The sequence below is a fragment of the Melopsittacus undulatus genome, chromosome 7, assembly GCF_012275295.1.
Source record: "Melopsittacus undulatus isolate bMelUnd1 chromosome 7, bMelUnd1.mat.Z, whole genome shotgun sequence".
Lineage (NCBI taxonomy): Eukaryota > Metazoa > Chordata > Aves > Psittaciformes > Psittaculidae > Melopsittacus > Melopsittacus undulatus.
In genome coordinates this window covers 13,548,896-13,573,210 of record NC_047533.1, presented here as the reverse complement: position 1 = coordinate 13,573,210, position 24,315 = coordinate 13,548,896, and the positions used below count along the sequence as shown (strand labels likewise).

The following is a 24,315-nucleotide window of genomic DNA, read 5'->3' as shown; positions in this document are numbered from 1 at the left end:
ATTTTTGGAAATAGTAACTATTTCTGCTGGTGCATAAAATATTTTTTGCTTACTGATTCAATAAAGATACTAAATCAAGCAGAAAAACTTGATTTTCCTCCAACAATGCATTACAAAAGAGAGTGAAGCAATAAACTGAAATAAATCAGTTATAAAATACTGACATGTACCATTTGAGCAGAGATATGTTCAATTTACCACCTGCAGATATTGCCTTACAAATATATACATAAATACTCCTCTACACACATGCATGTAACTGTGTAGGTGTATGCACATACATACATATAGGTATAACTTTGGCTGGAAATGCAGCAGACATTTTTTAACATTTTCCCTTTAGGCACCTAGCATATTTTAACTATTTTATTTCTTATTTAACTACTAAATTTAAACATTGTTTGTTACGTTTTGTGTGGTTGAATTTACTGCTTTTTTCAATCCAAGTGCTGTTTGACATAATTCCAAGGCAAAAACTCATCAATGCAAATGAGAACACATTCCCCAACAACATACTTAAGATATTATTTTTTTAGAAGTCTTTGGGGAAGCTTTAGCTACAGAACAGGCAGCACAGAAATACCCAAGCTAGTATCTTCTTAAGGTATTGCTCATCACTAATTCACTAAAGATATGCATTAGCCAAATTGTAACATTGCTGGCCAAGTCCTTAAAGATCACAATTTAGCAGGGATAATTTTCTAATATATAAATGTCTGGTATTTACTCATCAATTTAATTACTTTTCTGATTATCTAGTAAACTAAGAAAAATTTATCAGTTCTGTTTAAAGGGAAAGTCCTTGGTTATTCTGCCTCGGGGACTACACCCCGTATGTTCTTTCTAAACACCATTATGAAGGCTAATAATCCTACTTGAAAAAGCTGGTGGGGAAGTCCTTGAGATAAATCATAAACCAGATACAAACAAGCATCCAAATATGTTTACCATTGCTGGTTTTGAGTATTATAACTAATTACTTTTCAAATACCCTGAGATGTCCTAAAGCATTTATTGACTGTTGAGTTTCACTTCTTTACAGAGATTCTTGGAAAGAGACTTCAGTTAACAATATCACAAGTGACAGCTCAGAGACAGCTACTATTAGCAGGAACAGTGATGTTACATCATCCCACCATGTAGCTACACGTTTATGATAAAAGACCTGCCACTGATTATGTTCACTGATCATGAGTATGATATCCAAAGGGCTTTGTTAGGTTTGAAATGTGTCTATGAAGCCAGCAAGAAAAGAATTAAAATTATTTAAGTTATTTTTAAGACAGGGCTCTAATGTGAAATAAAAAGTAATGCTACATACAGAGCTACTGAGTGACATGAGCCACTCATAGTCTTTGCTACTCATTCAGTGTTTTCATTCTTCATTATTTTTGCTTAAAATGTGTGTTGCAGAGAAAGACCAAGTTTTCACTATTACTGCCCTCGATTTTTATGCCAAATGATAAGAAATAACCATACATTTGGAGAGAAGCTTCTTTCTGTACATGCCCCTCAGCAAATCAGAGTCTTCTTTCTAACAGGCCAGTTTCAAGTTTCTTTCCATGGTAACTCATGCTGTCAGTGGAAGATGACAGCATGTCTCTGGTACTGCCAAAGCTCTCAGAAGTTCTATCCAGAGGAGAGAACTACAACAAGATCAACTGAACAAAACAGAAAAGTTCCTTATCACAGAAAGCTGAAAAAGAAGGTGTAAGAGGAAGCAAATGAAGCCTGATAAGCAGGAGAGGGTAGAGGTGCAATGGCCTATAAGTCAGCAAGATTAGATCACTGCATCATTAGTTTCACATATTTTGCCATTCACATATTCTACAACTAACAGTCAAATCAAGACGAAAGAAGGTGAATAAGCAATTACTAATTCTTAAGCTTTTTAACTCAATTTAGGTATTTTATGTTAAAGTTTGATCAAATGGGTCAGAGCCTTTTTTCAATTGTCTTTCCCGTTGCTGAAAATCTCCCTCTAAAATGAATTAAAGACATACATTCCCCCTGTAGCAGGATATTTTATGTATGCCAAAAATAAAAACTCTATTATTAAAGAGTTTATAGTCTGCAAAATTAAGGTCAAAGAAACAATCAAGAAGCTGGATGTAATGCATTATGAAGAAGTTTAAAAGGCATACATTCTTAACTCAAAAGCCAAAATTCATGAACACATTGTGCTATAGTTGGAAAAAAAAAAACCCAGCAGATTTGACAAAAAGGAGTGAACTTTCATGAACAAAATTAAGCTTCCTACATAAATTCCAAAAGAGCCTTTTAGTATTAAATTCCTTAAAATTTTTCTCACAGCTTGAGTATTGAAAAGTTATTAAAGCTGTCTTGAATGAGTGAGGTATTTGCTAAGACTGCAAGACTGACAGCATGGATGCTATGATCCTCTTTACATCCAGCAAGTGGAACAGTATGAAATTTGAAAGTACTATCTGTTTTAAGTTTGACCATTATGGACAGGATCAACTGCAATGACAGATGAGATGTGGAGGATTATTTTAGTGTTTAATAAAAGAAATAACACTTTTATTCTCCTTAGTTAATACCTGAGGGGGGTGTGTGTGCAAAAATCACTGAGAATTACCACGATGACTGGTTAAAAGAGAGTTTACAAGAAGAACATTAAGAGCTTTTAGAAACCGAAATAGCCTGGACAAATTTTGACTCATCATGTCAATTTTATGCACATTACTGTCAATAAATTACAAATAGTACATAAAAATTAACTTGCACTGACTGTTCTTACTGCAATTATTTGCAGTTTCTCAGCCTATGCAATCACATGAAGTCACACAGTAAACACAGTAATTTCAGTTCTAAATTGGTAGCTCCATCTAGTGTTGCTCATGATCTATTCCAACAGAACTGAACAGCAGAGAGCTAGTCAAAACATGTAGCTGTACACTACTTCTGCTTGCTGCTTGGAAAAGCAGCTCCTCATACACGTTGCACACAGATTTGACACCCACCCAGAGCTTCATTTTTCACTGGCACTGACTATGAATAGATCTCATGGCCTTACACTTACAAAATATGCCAAATTTTTTGTTTGTGTGAAACAACAAAATACTGCTTCTAACCATCTCAGGGAGACAAAAAAGGGTGCCAGAAGTCTTCTGACAACTTACTCTGGCACACATTTTCATATCACCGATTGTATTGATTGCTATTACTGTGACAGACCCTTTCAGGCCTAGAAGTTGCTTCTCAGACTGCTCCTGCAGTATAGACTGAGCTTAAGGAAGAGCAGAAGATGGATCTGTTCCTACTGTCCTCTCCTAGGGCATGAATATCTGTCTGGATAATTCTCCTATCTGGTATCTGTGAAGCCTTTTGAAGAAAGGCATTAAACTGATTTGGGACTTCAGCATCTTTAACCAAAGATGACTTTAGACTACATTTTCACTACCATGACTGCAGCAACAGCTTAGCTTTTGTCAGGGTTGTGGCAGAATCAGAATGCCACCAGGGCTGACTCCCCCATGCAATACTGCAATCACGTTACACTGAAAACTGAGGTTTTAGAAGATCCTTTAAAAGGGAAAAATTACTTACACTGTCTCATTTGGATATAAGTTTTGAATTTTTCCTAATGGCTGAAGAGCACTAAAACTTTGTCCACAGAACAGTAACTACCAGAACTGAAGCCTTCAGTTTTGTTTCAGAAAAGCAAATCCTGTGGTGCTGTCCCCTGATGTGGTGTTCTCAATAATCCTACTCATCTGAAATTCACATTCCAGAGTATGAAGTTTGCATCATTCTCCTCCAGGTCCTGCTGATGCTACTGACAGTATCCTTAGTGATAGTAGGTTTAGCGTCACAGAGTGAAAGGGAAAACCTGGCTTACTGCATCTACTATTCTGCTGTCACATGAACCACTTCAGAAACCTACTCTGCAGATCCTTAGAAGGTGTCAGACTCTGACTGCCAGGTTGGTTTGTTTCAGAACTCACTCCTGAGAGCCAGAAATCTTCAAATTCTGACTCTCATTTTATTTAAGAAGCAAATGGTGCTGTGACAGCAGTATTCATCATAAGTAGCTTATGGTAAGCCAATTAATAAGCAGTCTAGTTTTGGTTTTAGCCATTATGCCTGTAGATTTCTAAGCAGTTCACTTTATAAATCAGAAAATAAGTAGATCTATTTAAACAGAATGCACACTTACCTGTATGCATTAATATAATCCTTTCTGTGTTGCAGAAGAAAATCCTTCAGCTTTCCAATATGAGAAATCTAAAGAAACAGAAATCATAATTAAACTGCAGTCAGATAACCGATTTTATTTTTATGTTTAAAGTGCAGTATTTCACACTTCAGATGTGGTTTTGTAAAACTATTCTGTAATTAAATAGAATCATAAGATTTACTCTCTTATGATTTTCATTTTGCAAGCAGTCAACATGTAAAAATCAAATAAAAAAGGATCTGTTGTATGAAAGTACAACTCAGAGAAAAGTAATAAAACTGTCTTCTATCCCAGAAGCATAAACAAAACACTACTGGACACTAAATACAACTACAGTATTAAACATAATAATAGTAACACAAAACATTATCTAAACTGAAAATCCAGAATCTAATTTACAGAGCATATATCCCTATCAAATTTCCATTTCTGTATTTCCACATCACTGTGGATACATTTTACTATAAATCCACTTAGTTTTCTTTACTGAAAGTTTTTACAAAAATCCTTTGAAAAGATCAGAAAAAAAAACCTCTTAAAAATCTGAGAGAACTTTTGCAAACTTTAGTCTGATTTAATATACCTGGTGCAGTGTAAGATGCTGCTTATTTTGGAGAACAGAGGATCTACAGAAATCTAGTTTAACTGGATAAAGAATGTGATGACTACCACTATGAGTTCCTTAGCAGGTCTTGAAGGCGACATGATGGGGGGGGTGTAAGAGAAGAATTATATATATTAGTGGTATATATTTTCAAAGAGAATGCAGGGGGAGCCTTCCTAAAGCATACCCACAAATATTCATTAATAATCAGTGTAAAAAAGCATGCAAGGCATTTTACAAAACAATACTTGGTTTAGTTTACAAGTACAACAAATGTGGCTTACTCCATGTATCTGGGAAAAGGCATCAGAAGCTGTTCAAGCCTTAAAATCCCATTCTCATGCAAATGCTCCTTGTAATTAAACAAACAAAAAAACCCACAGAGAAAGAACACAGAACAGTTTGGATAAATAGAAGATTAATTCCCCCAATTATTTTTTTCAAAAGGTCTCTTTGAAAGAAGAAAGAGGAAAAAAATGTGCTCAGTAAGACCACAGTGATTTGTACAACTAAAAGTGTTTCCTTGTGCAAATAAATATGCATACATTTCCCTAGTATTATTTGCTCTGCTTCATTCTTACTACAACTCATTGTACTGAATAAGAATTTTCCCACTTTTCATGTTTAAAGTTCTCCATGTGATTAACAGCACAGGAAATCTCACCCCATTCATAGCAAGCTCAGTTCTGTTAGTACTTCCAGTAGATCCAAGGTTTCCTAAACTGTGTTAGCACCATTATGCACAATAAAAAGGGAAATACTGAAATTACTACAAGACAATGAGGCACAAAAACTAAGCTAAACCATTCTACAGATGTTCCTTCTCATTGCCACTGGAGCAATTCCCTACTTTAATCTCTTCTTCAGCTCAGACTTGGTATGTCATGAAATTTGCTGAATAGATAAATTGAACTTGACTATGAAAGAAAAACACTTAAACTAGTCATACAGTGTTTCAGTAGAACAATAATACTTCAATAGGCAGAAAGTACTACAGAGGACAAAAAGGAGAAATGTAAAATAAGAAACACATTTCCAAACATTTCCATTAATATTTGAACAATCACTAAACTAGAAGAGAAACTGACAAAATTTTATAAGTAATAAATCTTAATATTACTGCAATAGCTACAATTTAGGAGTGATTAACAAGCAGAAAGAATCAGAATGACAAGCAAGAACACTGTCTTACAGTAATTAATTCATCTAGTCACAAAGAGCATTCTATTTAGGCTAAAATTGTCATCATGTGTTTGAATTGCTCTGACCTCACTTTGCCTCTCCTTCATTTGTAAAGCTATTTTCATGAATTTAGAATGACACCATTATGCCCATACTTGCATCAAGCTCTTAGTTCCCAAGATTTGCATCAGAAGTGAGACTTCTTGTTCTACTTTCCCTCAAATTCTAACAGCACCTTCTGTGATCCTGTGCTGCTGCTGTTTCTTCATTCCCTGTGTACTACGGGCACAATTTTGAATTCAATTTGTCATTATCGACAGAATTAAACAATTTTCATGAAGAAGAAGGTCTCATCAGCATGAAAGGAAATACCAATTTTATTTAAAACTAAAAAAAAGGGGGTCAGGTATGTTTAATCTGCAGACACAAAATATCCCTTATTACACAAATATAAATCTTGAAGATATCTTCAGGGTCAACTTGCAAGTATTCTGGGGTTATCAGATGCATACCAAGCACTCTTTACAAAGTTATGCTCCAGCCTGAAGGTAATAAAAGCATCTCCTTATTCCAACTGAATGGCTTTATTAGAATCCTACTGCTCGTATTATGAGTAAGAACCATCCAACTTCCAGGTTTACTGATTACCAACTTCTATCCATCTGTTCCTGCTTCAAAACAGTCCTTTCCTATAAAAGCTCTGCTTCCCTGCATGTGTGTTAGAGTTTAGCATCAGTAAACCCACTTCCCTCTAACTTCCGTAGCCCCAGACAAATTACCTCAACTTTTTAGTTTCTTCTCACAACATGGGGCTGAGGTTGCTTAACCTGTAACTTCCTTTGCATTGCTCCAGTTTGTATCCATCCTTGCTGATGACTTAGAAGCACATTCACTGATGTTAGTTACTTGCAACTCAGCTGGACATACCTTTTCTTCCACCATTTTCATTGATTAGTTTAAAGCTTACTCTTTATTTCAGTTTCTGTATACATACTCTACTGTTGAATTTCTTTCTTCTCCTCACAGACCCCAGACTCATTCAGTACTTGCTGTAAGATACCCTCCCTCTCCTTTCCCTCAGTACTCATCAGTAACTTACATCAACTTACATGAGTAAGTTTTACTTATCCATCTTACTCTGGGATTATTTTTAAAACCCATCCTGGTTAGTACTGTTCTTATCTTGGGAATGCAAAAAATAATTCCACTATTAACCTCTCTTCTGCCCAACACTTCTTTCAACACAGAAGCACGAAGCAGTGCTTACTTACCTCATTCAGTTAACGTTTTCTCTGCTAATCTCCTCCAGACTTCTTATTAGCACTTTATCACACACTGTACAACCAGATATTAGATCATCTTAATGAAGAAAAAAGCATATTTTCTTACAGATTCAGGTTGGTTGAGCACATCCTATTTTTAGTAGGATAGCAAATTATACTGCATTGTATCTTGCCTTCTATTTATGTTTTTCCCTTATAATCTTTTTGGAATCCCGAACCACTTCTGGGTCAGGCCCTGCCGATGCCATTATCAGTTTCCCTCTGCTGACTTAATTATAGGCATTAAATTTACTTCCCTCTGATCAAAGGGTAGATGAAAGCAATTAGAAGACGAAGAACAAACACATTGTGAGCAATATGAGTATTTGCCTCTTGTTATGGTTCCTGTTCTCTGTCTCTGGAAATTGGCTTCTTTCTTCTCTGAAAGTCTGGAGTAGAGAAAGCAGCCCCTCCTTCAACTCTGAAATAATGAAATTATTTCCTTTCTTCCCTGAAGGGATAGGAGGGCTTAGAGAAACACCTTTCGTAGCTGCAGCACTCCTGCACTACATTAAAACTAATGTATCTTATGGGGAAGAAGACTGCTGAATTTCCAGGTATAACTGACAATTTATTGAGAATCATGGGGAAAAATAAAACAAAACACCTTTCCTCCCAATATTGCCAAAGTCTGTTGTATTTTTATACTAAAAACATGTTCTTGCGCTTCTGTTCATTACCAGAATACAACATGCTACATTCTTTCTGACAATGAAGACTGCTTATGGAACAGCAGGCTCTCTTCCTTTTCTTCCCATTCTCACTGGCACTCCCTTGAGTTTCAATACCACACACCGAAATACTGAAATGACTTTAATTACTCTTCTAGAAATGGGGGTTAATAATGCTTAAAGACCAAATCCGCAGAATTGGTTTCTTTCATTTCAACTCCACAAATACCTGTATCAGCACAAGAGAGGGCAGCAGCTGGATAGCATCAGTAGGATCTGCCATGAAAGGAGATACGTTTATTACAATTTAAGAATCTTCTAAGCTCAGGTGCCAAAGCTGTAAGCTCCAGGTGTTATTTAAAAACTCCCAAGTGTAGTTGGGATTGTCAAAACCCAATTGATTTTCTACAGGGAAGCAGCAGCAGTTTTCTGCTGGATGGCAACAAAAGCATCAGCATCACACAAGTCAAAAACACTCTATAAATTCACATTAGAGCCTGTAACGTAACTTAAAGTTACTTTCTGTTCCAGTTTGTACATTAAAGTTTATTATCTTCATTGTAAATTACCTCTTTCATGCATAAATCTGTATCTTGTTGCTACTGTAGAGTTTTTAAACAACCCTTATTAAAACATAAAAGCAAATATTGCATATAATGCAGGTCCAGCACAAAAGGAAGCTGTGAATGGCTGCCATCTGCTACCACAGGTGGCATGCACAGCTCTATTTATACTTGGGGCCTTTGCTAGAAATGGTAGGTGTTCCTCTATTTAAAGATTTTTCTTATGATTTTAGAGTAGGCTGCATTTTTAAAAGAGGAGGAAGAGGAAAGCATTCCCTCCAAAGCAGCATCTTCAAAAGATACATATACTTTAGAAGGAAGACGCTGACTATGTTTCCTTCAGTATCTTAGCAATATATACAGCATTTCTTTCCACACTCAACAAAGAATTGATCACTCATGAAACAGTAGGTTCCAATTTGCATACGTTTAACCCACTGCAAGAAGCAGCAGCATTGTTTACGATTAAAATGATTGGAGTAGGTTCCCGTGACATATTGTAGAGAATTCAACAGCACTGAACAGTCATTTTCATTAAACAAACACAGCGTTTTATCAAGTTTACCCTTCCACCAGAACACACGACTATTTACTGCCATATAAAATTGACTGCTCCACTTTGCACTATATTGCCCCTCTGAATTTTTAAAATATGTGCTTTGTTAAAAGAAAATTGAAAAATTCTTAAAACTAAAACAAAATAGAAAAAAGCTTTTGCAAAAGTCGCAAGAGACACGGCATTTAGGGTGGATTCAGCAGCACTGACAAGCACTGCTGATGGAAGCGTCTTATTAACCACAAAAATAAAAAACACAGTTTTACATTTAATACATCCAAAAAGCCTGATCTTCAAATGTCTCACCTAAACAGATTCCATCTACAGATTCAGGAATAGGTGACTACATTGTACAATCCCTTCTGCAAAGGGCAGAAAAATTCAGATCATAATATTAATATATCTAGACACTTACGTTTTCAATCCCAAACATAACCACTGCTCATTTCAGAAGAAATTAAGGATTTCAATAAGACATCAGGTGATACACAGGACTGCATGCTTCTGACCAAGCAACATACAGTCTCAGTGTGAGGGGAGATACAGTAACTGGTGTAAGAACATAAACTTATTCCTATTAAAAAATAAAATGTTTCCAATGTCTAAACTGTATTAAGAGAAAAAAACAGAAAGGTAATTTTCCAACTACTGTTGGTTAGATAGAATGTATGAAAAGCCAGGTACCACACAGCTTCCTTCTAGGTTATATCTTAAGCACATTTAAGGACAATGTCAGCCCACTAAATTCACACAGTATCCTGCAGGATGTTGCCTAAGAACAGACAAGAATTTGGTTTTAAAGTAGTATTACCTGGGTTCTACATTTCAGAAACTGTGACTTTCAAAAGACAAATGACAGAGTTCCCCAATATAGTGACATACAACAAAGATTAAACCAATCTGATTAAACCAAAGACCAAATTTACAGCTGGAGCTTTGAATTTAATAGTGTGGAAACTGTTATTTAAGGGGTTTGGATGGTGACTCATTAGCAGGCCATGAGGTGGTGCTGTCCTACCAGAATTCACCGTAGAGGAGCACTGCCTGCCTTCAAACGTCAACGGGCCAGTTCTCAGCTGATTTGTCTCTTGAGGGGATACATTTGGTTTAGGTTTCCCCAGCAAACGTGAAAGTTTCTAAAACAGGTCACGCAGATCAATTGCTGTCGTAATCTGAAACCCAGAAGAGCAAATAATACCTAAAGTGCGGCGTGGGGGTGGCCCGGCGCTGGAAGCGGGTACGGGCAGGCAGGAGAGGAGACAGCCAGCCTGGCTACCTCTAATCTCAGGGAAATTGTGACTTTGTTCAGTTCCTGCTTTACATCAGCATATATGTTACAGCAGCACCGACGGGCAGAGGGACGTTTCAATCGCATTTTATTAGTAGTAGCCTTGCATTCACAGCAAGCACAACCAAGAATAGGGGTGTTGTATTAACGAAATGTGCGATACACGCGATAGGAACATTCAAAAGTGAATTAATTCAATTAAAAGCCAAGAAAATGAAGAGCCAAAATGTCCCAGTCTTAAAGGTAAAGATAGTACAAAACTTTCTTTTTGTTGTTTTTTAACTGTGCAATATTATTTTTCTTATTTAAAATAACACTTCCCCCCCCCCCCCCCCCCCCCATAAGACTGGAGTAAAATTTTAATGGATCACTGCAAAAATGTGCATTAGCCATTGTGGGATGCGGGAAGATAAATCCTCTTTGCAGAATACCACAGGCAGCCTTTGGTGAACATTAACAAACAGATTAAGAAACCTCTAAAGTGGAGTAAGAAGAAAAACCAATTTCCTAGCACCTGGTCTGGAGCAGAAAAATGCTTCCTTTTGCCCAATAAGAAACTGGCAACGAATAGAAAGCAAAAAAGCATTGACTTGCAAAATAAAAAAAAAAAAAAAAAACAACAGTTAATTTTAAAGGAAAGAGTCCGGGGGTTTAATTCCTGCTTTTCTTCTGCATGTATTTATAAATACTGCCTATGGTTCAAAAATTTACTCATTGAGTTTTGCTATTCTCAGTTCACATTTGAAGCAACCTGTAAAGCACACTCTGATCTGCACTTGGTTATTTTGATATTTTATTCACTGTTTGTTATACAAAGTGGAAAATTTGGTAGTAAATAACTCACTGGCAGCCTGAAAGCCTCACATTTCATTTTACTATCCTTAAAAACAATGTAGAGTTGGTATAATAGTTGGTCAACTATATGATTAAGAGATTATTTTGGGAAATTTGTGACACAACTGCAAAATGTTTTTCATTCAAGACTCTTCTGAGTAAAATGAAATTAAGTCCTAAGAGTGTGAAAGCTCCAGTTCCCCACTGACCACAATGAAGACTGAAAGTACCCAGTACTACCACTGGATGAAGGTTTTACTAGAGTGCTGTTTGGAGTTGGGGCTGCTCTATGGTTTAAAAATGCTTATGGTACTTACAGAAACTCCTACTGTATAGAAAAATTATTGTGAAGGCATTGGTTTTTTTAAAGTCAAAATTATCCTAGAAGACATCATATATTCTTAAAACCATTAAAAAATGCAGGTGTTTATAATACAAGAAAAAAGAATAATCTTAGTTTATAGGATGATTACTTACAAACACTGAATTTCAAGTCTGAACCAGAAAACTGCAGTACATGTAAAAGTTAAGAGGTGTGAATTTTGTCATGGTTTTCTTAGGTCTTGTGGGAACACCCTGATTTAATACCTGCATCTACAGAAGCACACCTAAATATTCTGAAAATGGTTGATAGAAGGTAAGATGACCTCCAGAAAAACTTAACAGTAGGCTTTCTACAATGTAACGTCATGCTAAATGTTTTTAGTAATTTAGTTATTTATCCTGTGGCAACAAATAGTTTCAATATGAAAAAAGGCAACATCTGATTTTAATAAAACTTTCTCTTTCCCTTTTTCTTGTTCATGGTCCGACTCTAATCATAACTTTCTTTAACATTTATAGTTTTACACAATCATCCAAAACCTCATTGACTAAAATATAAAGCCCACAACAATTGTGGGGAATGTTTCGGTTGAGAGATAAAAGTAAATTGGTCAAAATACATATTTGCAATAATTGGCCGTTACCATTGCTGATCAAAACACTCCATTTACAACCTTTAAGTAACTGCATTCAACTCTGCTTCTTTCTGTAAGAGGTAATTTTTTTGTCCCTTGCTCTCACAGTCTGAATTCTCATCTAGTGCTGTTTTCTTGATTCCAAGCTGGTTTATGATAAAAAGAGATTTCGAGTCTCATTTAACAGATACACAGTAGTAAAAGGTTATGCTGATGACCATCATTATGAAATTCAGAATCCAAATTTCTGCAGACAGTTTGCGCTTTACGACTAAACTGCAGCTGCTCCAGCAGAAGCCGTAACAGGGCAACAGAGCCCTTAAGCCTGTGGCATCAGCTGTGCCGACATGCTCGCTGCTGAAGCTGCAGCCAGACCGAAGCCTCCTTTGCACACAACGGCAGTCCCACGCTCCTAAGCCAGGCCCTTTTCAGTCAGAGTTCTACATTTTCAGTGTATTTACACTAATACACCTATATACTGATGCAGCATGAACTGACACTTACTCTGTTCCTAAGAATAAGGGGAACAAGCACCATGCTGTTTCGGTGTCCAAGTATTTTACTGGATTTTCATTATTGGTACAATATTATCAGTGCAAAAAATCCTTCCACTAATTTTCAACACCTTTGTGCTGCACAGATGAAACACTACTTTAGTGCTTCCTCTAGCATTTATGCCCAGTAAATTTCTCCCCCATTAAAACACTAGACTGGACCAAGAAAACATCCAGTCAGAAGTGAGAAACTGATTTCCTAATGATGCCTTCTCTAATGTAATGAACATGTATAAATTAGGTACAAAAGCCTGATTTGTACATAAATCAATATACTGGAAAGAAGCTAATTCTGTAGACATGAAGATTTTTATTTATGTGCTTTACAGTATTGGCAGAACAATTAAGACAAAGGGCCTGGGTTTTTTCCCTCCTCGTCATGTAACAGGACACCCCAAGACCTGGCTCATCAGCCCTAAATCTTAGGAACTCATTGGGCCCTGGTCACTGTAAGTTCTTACATGGCTGATGTGGAGTGACGCACTGATAGGGGCTATTCGCATCTTCCGTAAATCTAGATGAACTTCCTCAGCTAGGCACATAGCTCTCTTCCCTGCTGCCCCACTTCAAATGGGCTGCTTGGCTGCTAAGGATAATCCTTTTATAACTCTTGGACCAGACAGGGATACTAACAGAGTCATTCTAAATCCAGTCTGTTAATACTATTCTGTTCCCTCCACCCTGCCCCTTGCTAAGAAATAGAAGTGTCTTATAAGACAGGCAAACCAGGACAGGTTCCCAACTCTACAGCAAGGGCCAGAAGTTTATCAGATCACAAACTGGCCTAAAAGCACCTTCATTCAAGGCACCTTACTGTGTACTCTAGAACCTCCTGACATAACCAAAGTCCAGCCATAATGTCTGAGCAAAACCACTTCCTTTAGAGTACATCACTCTTCCTTATTTCTATTAACTACCAAATGACCACGAGTTTTACAAGATAACTTACAATATGGCATGAAAAGTGTCTCTGGACCCCTGCATTTGTTCACCACAAAATGCTACTCGTAGTGCTTTTGATCTACTCAGATGTATTTGCCAACTTGTTTGGCTTATGAAAAATATGGTCCCCCCCCAACCACAGGGGAGAATAACTTCTACTTGAAAATATTCCAGTAGATAGTCATGTAGAAATATCTCCTGAGAAAGCTCTTGCAGGATTTGGGAGCAGTAAGATGTAGCTGTAATTAAAAGGGAAATTGATGCTATATTTTCACATCTGAGTAATGCTGACAATTCAAAAGCATATTTTTGATCACGGAAAGCAGAAACTCCTGACACAAATGTAAATTGTGAAGTAAAGGCACTTTTCCTTTCTCACTTTTTCTCAGCCATGAAGCTCAGTAAGATTTTTTTAAATGTCCATTTCCTGCAATTTTGATAATTTTAGAGTATAATTATTTTTACATTTTTATGATGCCTTTGGGGTATCATTACAAATATTTTTAAGCATTTAAACTTAGAAAAAGAAAATTAAGTAATAGCTTCTCTTAAGGACTGTCAGCCCTGTTCTGAATAAACAGTCCCTTTAAAAAGCAATCCAGAGATTTATACCCACTGTAACCATAGAAATTAATCTTGAGTTTAAAGAAGAGTAAAACATAATTTCATGAAAATCAGAACACTGCTATTGCAAATGAAAGTTGGGTTTCTGTTTTTTTAATTCAACATACAGCTTTGTAAACCATCGTAAGAGTTTACTTGATGGGCTACTTCTTACAACTTAATCATAGTCACTTAGACGATGTGAACAAAGCATTCACATTTATGAGTATCTTAATTTTACTTGAGACAGATGTCAGCCAGTAAGAAGAAAGTTAGGATTTTAGATTAGAGAAGCTGAAGTTGAATGTAAGAAACTTTTTTAATGATAAGGGCAACCATGAGAAACTGCTGTGACATTGCGAGGCCCACAAGATGACAGCACAAAAATCTGTTTGAGATTTTCATAGAAAAAGTTTGGGAATAGCAGAGAAGAAAAAAGCACAAACTGGGAAACCTTTTTTGTGTGTCAGCACAGCTAAAAAAAAATGACACTATGTTCAGTGAAAAATAAAGTGCTCCCTACAGACAGAGTATTTACAAGGCTGCATGAAACATTCTAGCATGAAACTTTCTAGCATGCAGACCCTCAAAACCAATGACAATGCATAAGGAACTTCAAGGTTAAAATAATTCAAGATTTACAGCTTAGCTAAGTAAGAGCTAAGAGTATCAGCATATACTATGCTTTCAAAAAGCAAGGAAAAGAACCTTAGGTTCACATGAGGAATCACTGATACACTTCACAACATAACATCAAAACAAGGGATCATAGCCTAAAACCTAGGAAATATTTTCCATCACAATAGATTGAAACAGTTTCCTGTGGGAATATCAATAACAGACACATAAATTTAACATAAGTTCTGAGAAATATACAAGCATATAGTAGAAGGAATATTTATCAAAAGAAATACAACCTAACAGCTCATTTCTCTAATTCCCATCTGTATTATGATGAACTATTACATGGCACTTCCGGCTGTTACATTATCTGTACATAAAGCCACCATCCAAGCCTCCCTCAATCATATCAACAGGAAATTATCAGACTGTATCAGGGAAGGGAAAAAATAAAATCAGTCTTATTTACAACTAGAAAGCTAAACTCTGAACTTGATACTCTAAATCAAATTATTCCATCTATTGTACAATGACAGATACGTAACTGAAGATGAGAAAAAGAATATTAAGCTGCTTCAAAAGCCAGAAGTTTCTAAAAAGACAGTAACTGCTTGTAAGCCAGAGTAAGAACTCTTAAGTCCTCAGGAGATGAAAGTTTCTGGTTTCCTCCTCTTACTCCAGTCCATAAAGGAGAACAAGACTCATCACCCAAACCCAAGGCTCACATGGATAAAGGAAAGCTTAGTGTGGAGTGCAAATGGGAAAGAAGAAACTCAATGAACTGAGCTTTGTGAGGCTATACAAGACACCTGAAAATACAGCAGTCCATTCCTGGTTCCTAGCTAAGTCACCTGCTCACTGTAATAGATTACCTCTCCCTGCAACATACCACGCAATTCTGAAAGCATTTTGTCAATCTCTAGAAAGCCTCAAATTCATAGGAACCCACAATGCAGTGGGAAGCTTTTTGATGGTATTCATCCACAGAATGGAAAATACATGATGTGCAAATAGGGAGAGAACACATAAACAAACCAAAAAGCCTAAGAGAACACAAGAACAGGAAAGAAAAGGGCTGGCTGAAATAAAAGGGAGCAGCATCTGCACTGAGACCTACCACCACCATATACTGCTACATCAAGTCTGAGATTTTACCCAGTATTCAACTCCAAAGGGCCTCCAAGAAGAAAGGGCTGTAACTAAGGAGTTATTTTGACGGCTGCTCAGGAAAGCAACACAGTCCCCATTCTGAAATTACGAACTGACTGACTATAAATACAACCGAGTGCCCACACACCTGTGAGACAATCTTAACAAGTGAGATGGTGAAACACACACTGACACATCTTGTATCTATTGACAGATTCATGTTCACAAGCACTTCACAGTGACAGCACACTTCAGTTACCCAGCACCTAAAGTACATGGAGATAAAAATCATGTTGACTACCACTGGAGGAGAGACTGTGCTTATTCTGTAAACTTTGACGAATCAGAAGAGCTTCAGAAGACAAACATCTATTAAAACATTGTTTGGCAAAATTAATCTGAATTCTGATTTTACTTGAAAAAAAATCAGCTAAAAAGAACAAAACAGGCACTGCTTCCCTTCCCACACCACGATTTTCTTCAGATGTAATTTTACAGGCAACATCACAGTTTTTAACTGCCTGGGGTACATGAACGCTTTTGCTCATGAAGATGTTTGAACATTTCAAAGATGTTTCAAAGCCTTACTTTTCAGCATTCTTTGCTAATATACATATGGGCATTGCTGTAATGTGTAGGGCAAGAAAGAACCATCAAGTAACTAAAACACAACCATGTCAACAAACAAACACAGACAAATTGTCTATGAGTTTAGAGATTAACCAAGAAAGAGTTGCCAAGAAGCTTTTTGTTAAGATTAGCTGTCCATTAAGCAGTTTCACTGTGTCTCACCAACCTGTACACAGTGAGGGAATCAATGTCACCTCCCTGGCTTTTGCTGCAAGAACTAGATTGCTGCAGTTGGGCTGTGTTAGCTAAATGCTACTGCATTCCTGCGAGGAAATTACAAAACAACTGGATAGAAAATACTTATGCTTCAGCACATACGCATATGTAGAAATAGGAATATCTCTTGTAAGGTGGACACTGGTTTGTATACAAATGTCATTCTGTCAACAGCCTCTCATATTATTTGGGTTACAAGCACTTGATTTATAGATGTCATAGCTATCATACCACTGCTCCACAGTCCTGCTCTGCATTACTGCAGATGAATCAGCAATACTGAAATATATTCCATCAGTATTCTGCCCATGCACTGGCATGATGTACTTAGGAAGATAAAAAGATAAATGTGAAGTACCTCCCCAAAGGGGAGCTATCTCACTGGCTTAAGAATGAACATTTTAAGGCTATGAAATCAGAACGAAAATGTGAAAGTTTAATACTGGGAAGAGAACTTACCATAAGAAGGCTGGTCAAGATTACATGGCAGATGCCAAGCAGGTATCTGACTGTATGAGTAAATGGAACAGGAGCTGCCTTGAGTGAGGTGAAAAAATATGTGCAACACTGGAAAGTGAAGGAAAGGGAGAACTGAAGATGGAAGAGAGCATAGAAACACCAGCATAAGGGTATGGTCTGAAGTAAAGAACAAATGCAAAACGCTGTAAAATACATCCTGGCTAAAGCAGTAATTGTTTTTCAGTGCAAATATGAGACAGACACCAGAGACACAAGAGCTAGTATGCACTTGGAAGAATGAGACCCTTCTTTAGGGTAATCAAACAAATAGACAAAAATTAACAGGGGGAAGAAACAACCCCCCCAACCCTTAATTAAAAAATATTAGGATGTAAAATACTCTTCTTGAAAGTGTTCAAAATGGCCTAAACAAAACACTGTATGCTCCATACATACATGTTAGCAAGGAGAGGTTTGTCGTGACCTCATGTTTTTAATAGCCTGTTTTACTCCTTGCCTCATCAGCATTTGAACCAGGCTATCCCAAAATTATAACTTCCCCTCCCCTGCAGAAACACTCAACAATTTCAAATGCCTGAAGCTCTAATGTTACACCCATGGCAGATGTGCTGTTGGCTGCACTGTATAGCTGTGTAATTGCAGAGCAGCCATGCAGATACTGAATATCACAATTCTTTTTCATCTCATATATTCCTCAGTCCCCTTTATAACAATTCAAATGCTGTTCCTGCAATAAGCAACTCAAGTGTCTGACACAAATACAGCATCAATGAGCATGGAAGAGACTTACAAAAATAACTAGTGATAGAAAAACAGTGAAGGAAAACAAAACCCATTGTCTAAGTAGAAAGTTTTACTAATGTAACTTTGTTTAGCTATATTTAGTTGCACTGCATCGCTAGCTGAACTGTGACTTTTAATGAAGTTTAAGTAACTGAACATGATTTTTATCTAAATTGTTTGAGGAATCTGCATTTCCGAAATTAAAAAAGTGTAGCTTTAATGACTGCATGCATCTTTTTACTGCTTAATTAGTAGCCATTATTAATACTAATTAATGACATGAAAAGAAAAAGACCAAAAAGCAAGAGCTGGACAAGACATGAAAAAGAAACAAAAGAAAAATTGATTCCATAGATTTCAGTTTCACAAGGACATTTGCTTTTTATTCTTTGTCTTATAAGACAAATTAAGCAACAACAAAAAGACTAAGCCTGGCTTCTGCTGCAGAAAGAAAGTAAACTAACTGACTGGGTATTTGTGGCAAACAATTTATCCTTCCTGCAGTTAAAGTTTTCTTACCATTTAAATAAACAAGCAACTATGAATTCTGTACTATGTACTAGTAAAAAATCAGAAACCAAACACAGTAATAAAGGAATCAAATGGAGTGCAAATAAAGAAAATACCAAAAATAAGAAATCAGTGATGCTCAAACTGCAGGAGTGAGATGTCAACAGAGAGCTATGATGAAATGCAACAGACAGAGCCAGACTCCTGAAGAGCACTAGTTTTTGCCAAAGCCAAGTCCAAGGGATGATAATATAGTTAATATTCCCTTCAGATTTAAAAATTATCCAACAAGGAAAATTAAATGCATTTACTTGAATGGAGGCAGCTAAAAGATCTGTGCTGTCTGCCTGGTTCAAAGAGTGTGATCCAAGGCAGAGGACATATGTATAGTTGCAAGAGCTGATTTAAGAAATCTGGTTTGAAAACAGTCCACACAAAAACATCCATTGAAGTACAAACGACAAATACTTTCACATTAAAAAAATCCCTTATTAAACTGAAAACACCATTAAAAATAAACAAACAAATAATACTGTTTTCCTCTTACATTACAAATCTAAAGCGTATGCAATGCACGCAGCAGAAAATCTGCTGTGTACTGTTAGTTGAATGTAACTAACCAAAATTGGGTAGTTTCTTGAGACAGTCACAAAACGAAGTCCATTTGCTAATGAGCAAAGAGGTGGAACCATACCAATCAACTCCTACATGGGACAAAGAGAGTGGATAAGGTTATGAAAAATCTTGAGAGAGGCCATGAAACAGTCACTTCTTCATTTTTATTGTAACGCAATTTTTGCCTGTTGTAGCAGAACATTACTCTCCTAACAGTTACTGTCAGCAGCCTTTGCATTTGGGGTGAGGGGAGGAAGAGTGTCACTACGCCTTAGGATGAAAATTATGTAGATCAAAGTAAACAATACAAAATCTAGACTTCTCATTTGAGGTAACCCACAGATTAAAGGCGCTGCCTTAGTAGTTTACTCTCAGAGCATACGCATTTTAGCTGTTGGTCTAAAATGCTTTCATTTCTGAAGCTCTGTGCAACACTGAAGCTCTATAAAATAAAACAGAGTGCAAGTAACAGATCCAGCATCCTGGATGTAATTGCCTTTTCCTATGAAGCTATAATACAGTTTCATTACATAAATTCAGATTTCAGAAATGTGCATCAACAATCCTTTATTTTTAATTACAAAGCCTGGAGGTACGCTGAACTGCGGCATCAATGATACTAGAATTTCCAGGTGAACTGTTTATTTCTTGTGACCATTATGGCAAAGAGGACAAAAAAAAAAAATGCTGGGGTCTTACTTAAGTACTCAGTATTGTTAGACAGTGTATGGTGCTATCTCCTATGATAAAGCTAATAATATAAATATGATTGTACATCAGATTATGACATTGGCCATTAGCAACGGATGAAAGTTCTTAACTCCTGATGTGGAGTTAAGACATGGAAGAAATAAGATGTTCTCAGTGATTTTATAAATAAGTTCTGATGAAGGACTGAAATTGAAGACTGGATTTCCTGACTTCTGAGTGCCTGACAGCCCTTTTCTGAAAGAAAAAGAACCAAACCGATGTTATATACCAAAAATTACTATGTTTTCTCATCATATACTATTACAAATTCTTTAAAATTATGATTATGAATATAATTTGACACATTTCCATACTACCTTTTCAGAACACTATCACTCATCCAGAAAACTACTATACATTAAAATAAGCACAGAAAACGAATACTGGAGAACTTTTGCTTATAAAATATGGAGACAAAATACATTCAGAATAATCAATGAGCCTCTCAGCTTTACATTTAATACAACATTTCATTAGACCCGTTTTTTCTCAAGTGTCACAAGGAAAACCAATTAAACATCAAAAGATTCCTGCTTGTCACATCAAATTTACTACTCATAGAAACAGACTGCTTTATTCGCCAAATGCGTGTTGACTTGGAAGTCATCATGAACCACATTCTTAACTAATTACAGCAACTGGTACAAAATACTGATTACTATTAAGAATCAGTGAGTTCAGCTAAACATGGCAATTATCATAACCTTCACTTGCCAAGAGACGCCATTCCACCAAAGGCACACTGCACAATTAAAAGTTAAAGACATGGTGTTTATCCTGTCCTTAATCATTGTTCCTCCACCGCTACCCAAGAGATAGGAAATGTACTACTGTAACAACAGAAGTCTTGCACGCTGCAGTTGGCTTCTGCAAACTACATACATCTTCATTGCAAAGAATGCTTTACAAGTGAAAGTTGCACATAAACCATTGTGTAAGGAATGAGAACATCATGTGGGTGATGTTGTTAGGTTACACAGTGAATGCAGCTCAGGATACTTCTCAGCAAGACATATATTATGTGGTTTGTTTCATTTGTGGGATAATATCAAAAAATGCCTGGGTTTCAACTTCGTGGTCAAAGGGATAACCTACACTTGCTGCTGTAATTTGTAGCTGTGTACGTATTCTTTCACACTGTCTTTATGGCTGCATGGAGAGTCTGTTTGCTCAAACTGAAATAAATTAATAAAGTTGTAGAAAAACATATTTTCAGCATAGTTTCTAAACTGGGTTAGGTACTGGCAATACTGCAGTCATGTAGGTTTGGGGTTCACTTTTCTAAACGAGAAGAAAACAAAGGCTTTTTTCCTTAACCTGAACATTAAATATACATTAAAATTTAATAGAATATTAAGCATATATTTATAAATAAATATAAAGATACAGATAAAAATATCCATATATTCATATCCATATAAATATAAACATATGAATATAAGCACAGAGAATAAATTACATAATTATGTGCTGATGCTTTCATAATTTCATTGTAGAAATATTAAAGACTCAAAAGAACTGGTTAACCTGCTTCTGTTACATTTTAAATGATTTACCTGATAAACTCTTTATGACTTGGTGTCATTTTATTAACTTCACTAGGATAAAAATGTAGCTAAATGCTGCATCAAGAAGTAAAAACTTTCATGATCTAGCAACGAGATTGTTTTTAACGGATTTATTTTGCTATCAAACAAAGTTAAAAACAAAATGAGATATAAATTCAAGTTTTAGACTGTGGTCAATTGAGGTCTAGACAAAACCCTATGTTTGTTCACTGCCCAGTCTCCAGTCTGCTCCAAGCTTGAAAAGGTAATTGAACTCAGTCTATAATTACTGGATTAGATACAGATGGGCTCTGTACATTTCAGGGGAGGAAAGAACTGTTTTGATTCATTTTATGATTGCCTGTAAGGTCAAACTTTTCAAAATGTACTTTCATCTGTTAAATGGTTTCTCAAAGTCCCAGGGGGACATCTTCAATAACTGATGTTTTAAGCAATTTGGGTCTATCAGATCCAGTCTTTGAATGTAATACGCTGTCCATTTTCTAGAATTATAACTGTGCATGTAGGTTAATTGCTACAACTCAGACATATTTTCAAAACTACACTTTTGTGAAAAATTCCAAGGCTTTACCCAACAACTGTTATGCATAAATATCTGTAGAATTATTTTGTTTTAGGGGACAGAATATTAGAAATGTCCTCACTCGTAATTCCTTCCTGTTTGTCAGAAGCTCCTGAGAACACTGTCTTAGCACCCAACTCAACACAAAGGATGAACAGTCCAAACAAATTCAGTTCATTTCTTACAACCAAAAAAGTAAGAGAAATGTACCTTAATAAAAAGTCCTAAAAAAGCATTTGGGAAGATTTCTCTTTCAGTCTTCTGTGAGCCTTCATCCTCACTCTCATTCAGAAGATAAAATGTGGAACAAACAATGAGCATTAAACTTTCACGCTACTAAGAACTTTCTGCAAACTCTTTTCTTCAGTTAAATCAACCAGAACGCTTCAGCCTATTACAAACAGGATTTTATCTTGCATCTTTAAATATCTTGCTTAGTTAAAAGCTCAAATGTTCCACAAAGGATATCTAGCTCTGCTCTCAGTTAGGGACTCTCAGAGCTACTGTAACAGCAATCTAAAGCAGAAAAAACATCATGCAATCAGAATGCAATGTAATAGTTTGGTTCATAGACTTAAAATACGTAGGAAACTTAATTCCAAACAACTCGCTATTCATGAGTTTCAGTTTATTTGCATTACAACAAATCTTCTTGCTTAGAAAATTCCAATAAGAAAGTGGGCTTTTTTTTGTTACAACATACATTTGTGTTTAATTAACAACAATATCTCACTGGCAACAGCCTCAGTCAAAAAGTTGTCTTTGTAGGATGAGACACATATAGAGTTGTTCTGCCAGAGATTTCGTATTTAAACAACAGTAATAAGGATAATAGAAAATTCCCTGCCCATAGCAGGGGGTTGGGACTAAATGATCTTTAAAGTCACTTATAACCCAAACTGTTCTATGATTCTATGAAATGTGTTAACATAATCTCCCTAATTCCAAGTGTACTAAAGAAAAAGGCTCAAAGCATAGCAAGCCATCTCATGTAATTTCAGTGATTAACAATTTACTCACACTATTCCAAAATCCTCCACGTAAGGAGCAAAACCTGAAGTGAAAACCAACCATCACAAAGCCCCAGCTGGAAGATACACGATAATAAGAGTTATTGGTATGCCTGTTCTGACAGAAAATCACACCCTATCATCATCAGGCTGTGCAGAATTCCCACAACAATTTACAAATCTCACTGAAAGAAACAACTTCTGCTATATTTGAAGAACCGGTTGAAAGAATCGGTTTGTTCAAAATGGTTCAATCCAGAAAATGGTTGCAAAGAAACTTCTGTAATAGTAGGGTTTTTTGTAAACATAAAAGAATCAGTAACAACCTCGTATAAAATTAAAAAAAAAAAAAAAAAGAAAAAGTCTTTGGAGTAAACTTCTGATTCTTATTAGAGTCAAAAACAAGCCACGCAAACTTACTCACAAGACAAAATCCATGTAATATTGCATTACTGTCCCTTCTATATCCCTAATGGATGCTTTTAAAGATATTCATTCAAAACTGGAATAATATTGAGATTAGAATTCACACAGGGTGCATAGGTTTAATTAAATAAAGACTCAATTTTTATTTAAGAGCTATATAGAAAAGGCTTCTTTTCATTCACTGCAAACAAAAGTTTCCTACAAAAGATGTTCATGCCTTATTTTCTCTGCAAAATGAAATTATATTAAGTATTTCAAGTGTATTGTGTGAACCCACAAACCACTCCTGAAACGACTATAATTTTTCAGACAATAAATTGTGAAGAAATGGTAATGTAATAGCCAGACCACAGCACCATGCATTCTGTATGCCATAACACAGAAGGAAATCAATACAAGAAGTTATACTAGGTCACATTTTAGACCAATTAATTCACTCTTTGATATTTTTCCTTTTTTAATTCTCCTCCACATTTTAATTATCTCTAAGAAGTATTTTCCTGTATTTGCCGTAGGCTTCTTTACATTGTATTCAAAACCATATGAAACAGTATGTGAGCTCTCTTAAGTATTTCCCATCTATTCTTTAAGGGGTTCTAAAGCAAGCTGAAACTTTTAGGAACTGGAAATAACATCATTAAGAGAAATAAAGTGTGCTCCTACAGTAATACAGTAAACTAGTTTCACCTTATGGTGCATGACTGTATCTTTACACA

At 36.1% G+C, this 24,315-nt stretch overlaps 1 protein-coding gene across 1 annotated transcript in view; it reads right to left on the bottom strand.

Moving 5' to 3' along the window:
• The window catches only part of STX18 (syntaxin 18), a 60,653-nt gene that overhangs the window by 24,945 nt on the left and 11,393 nt on the right, over positions 1-24,315 (bottom strand). Inside the window, exon 2 of the mRNA XM_034064756.1 lies at positions 4,181-4,248. Coding sequence (XP_033920647.1) covers positions 4,181-4,248 — 68 coding nt within the window. The remainder of the gene's footprint in view (positions 1-4,180; positions 4,249-24,315) is intronic.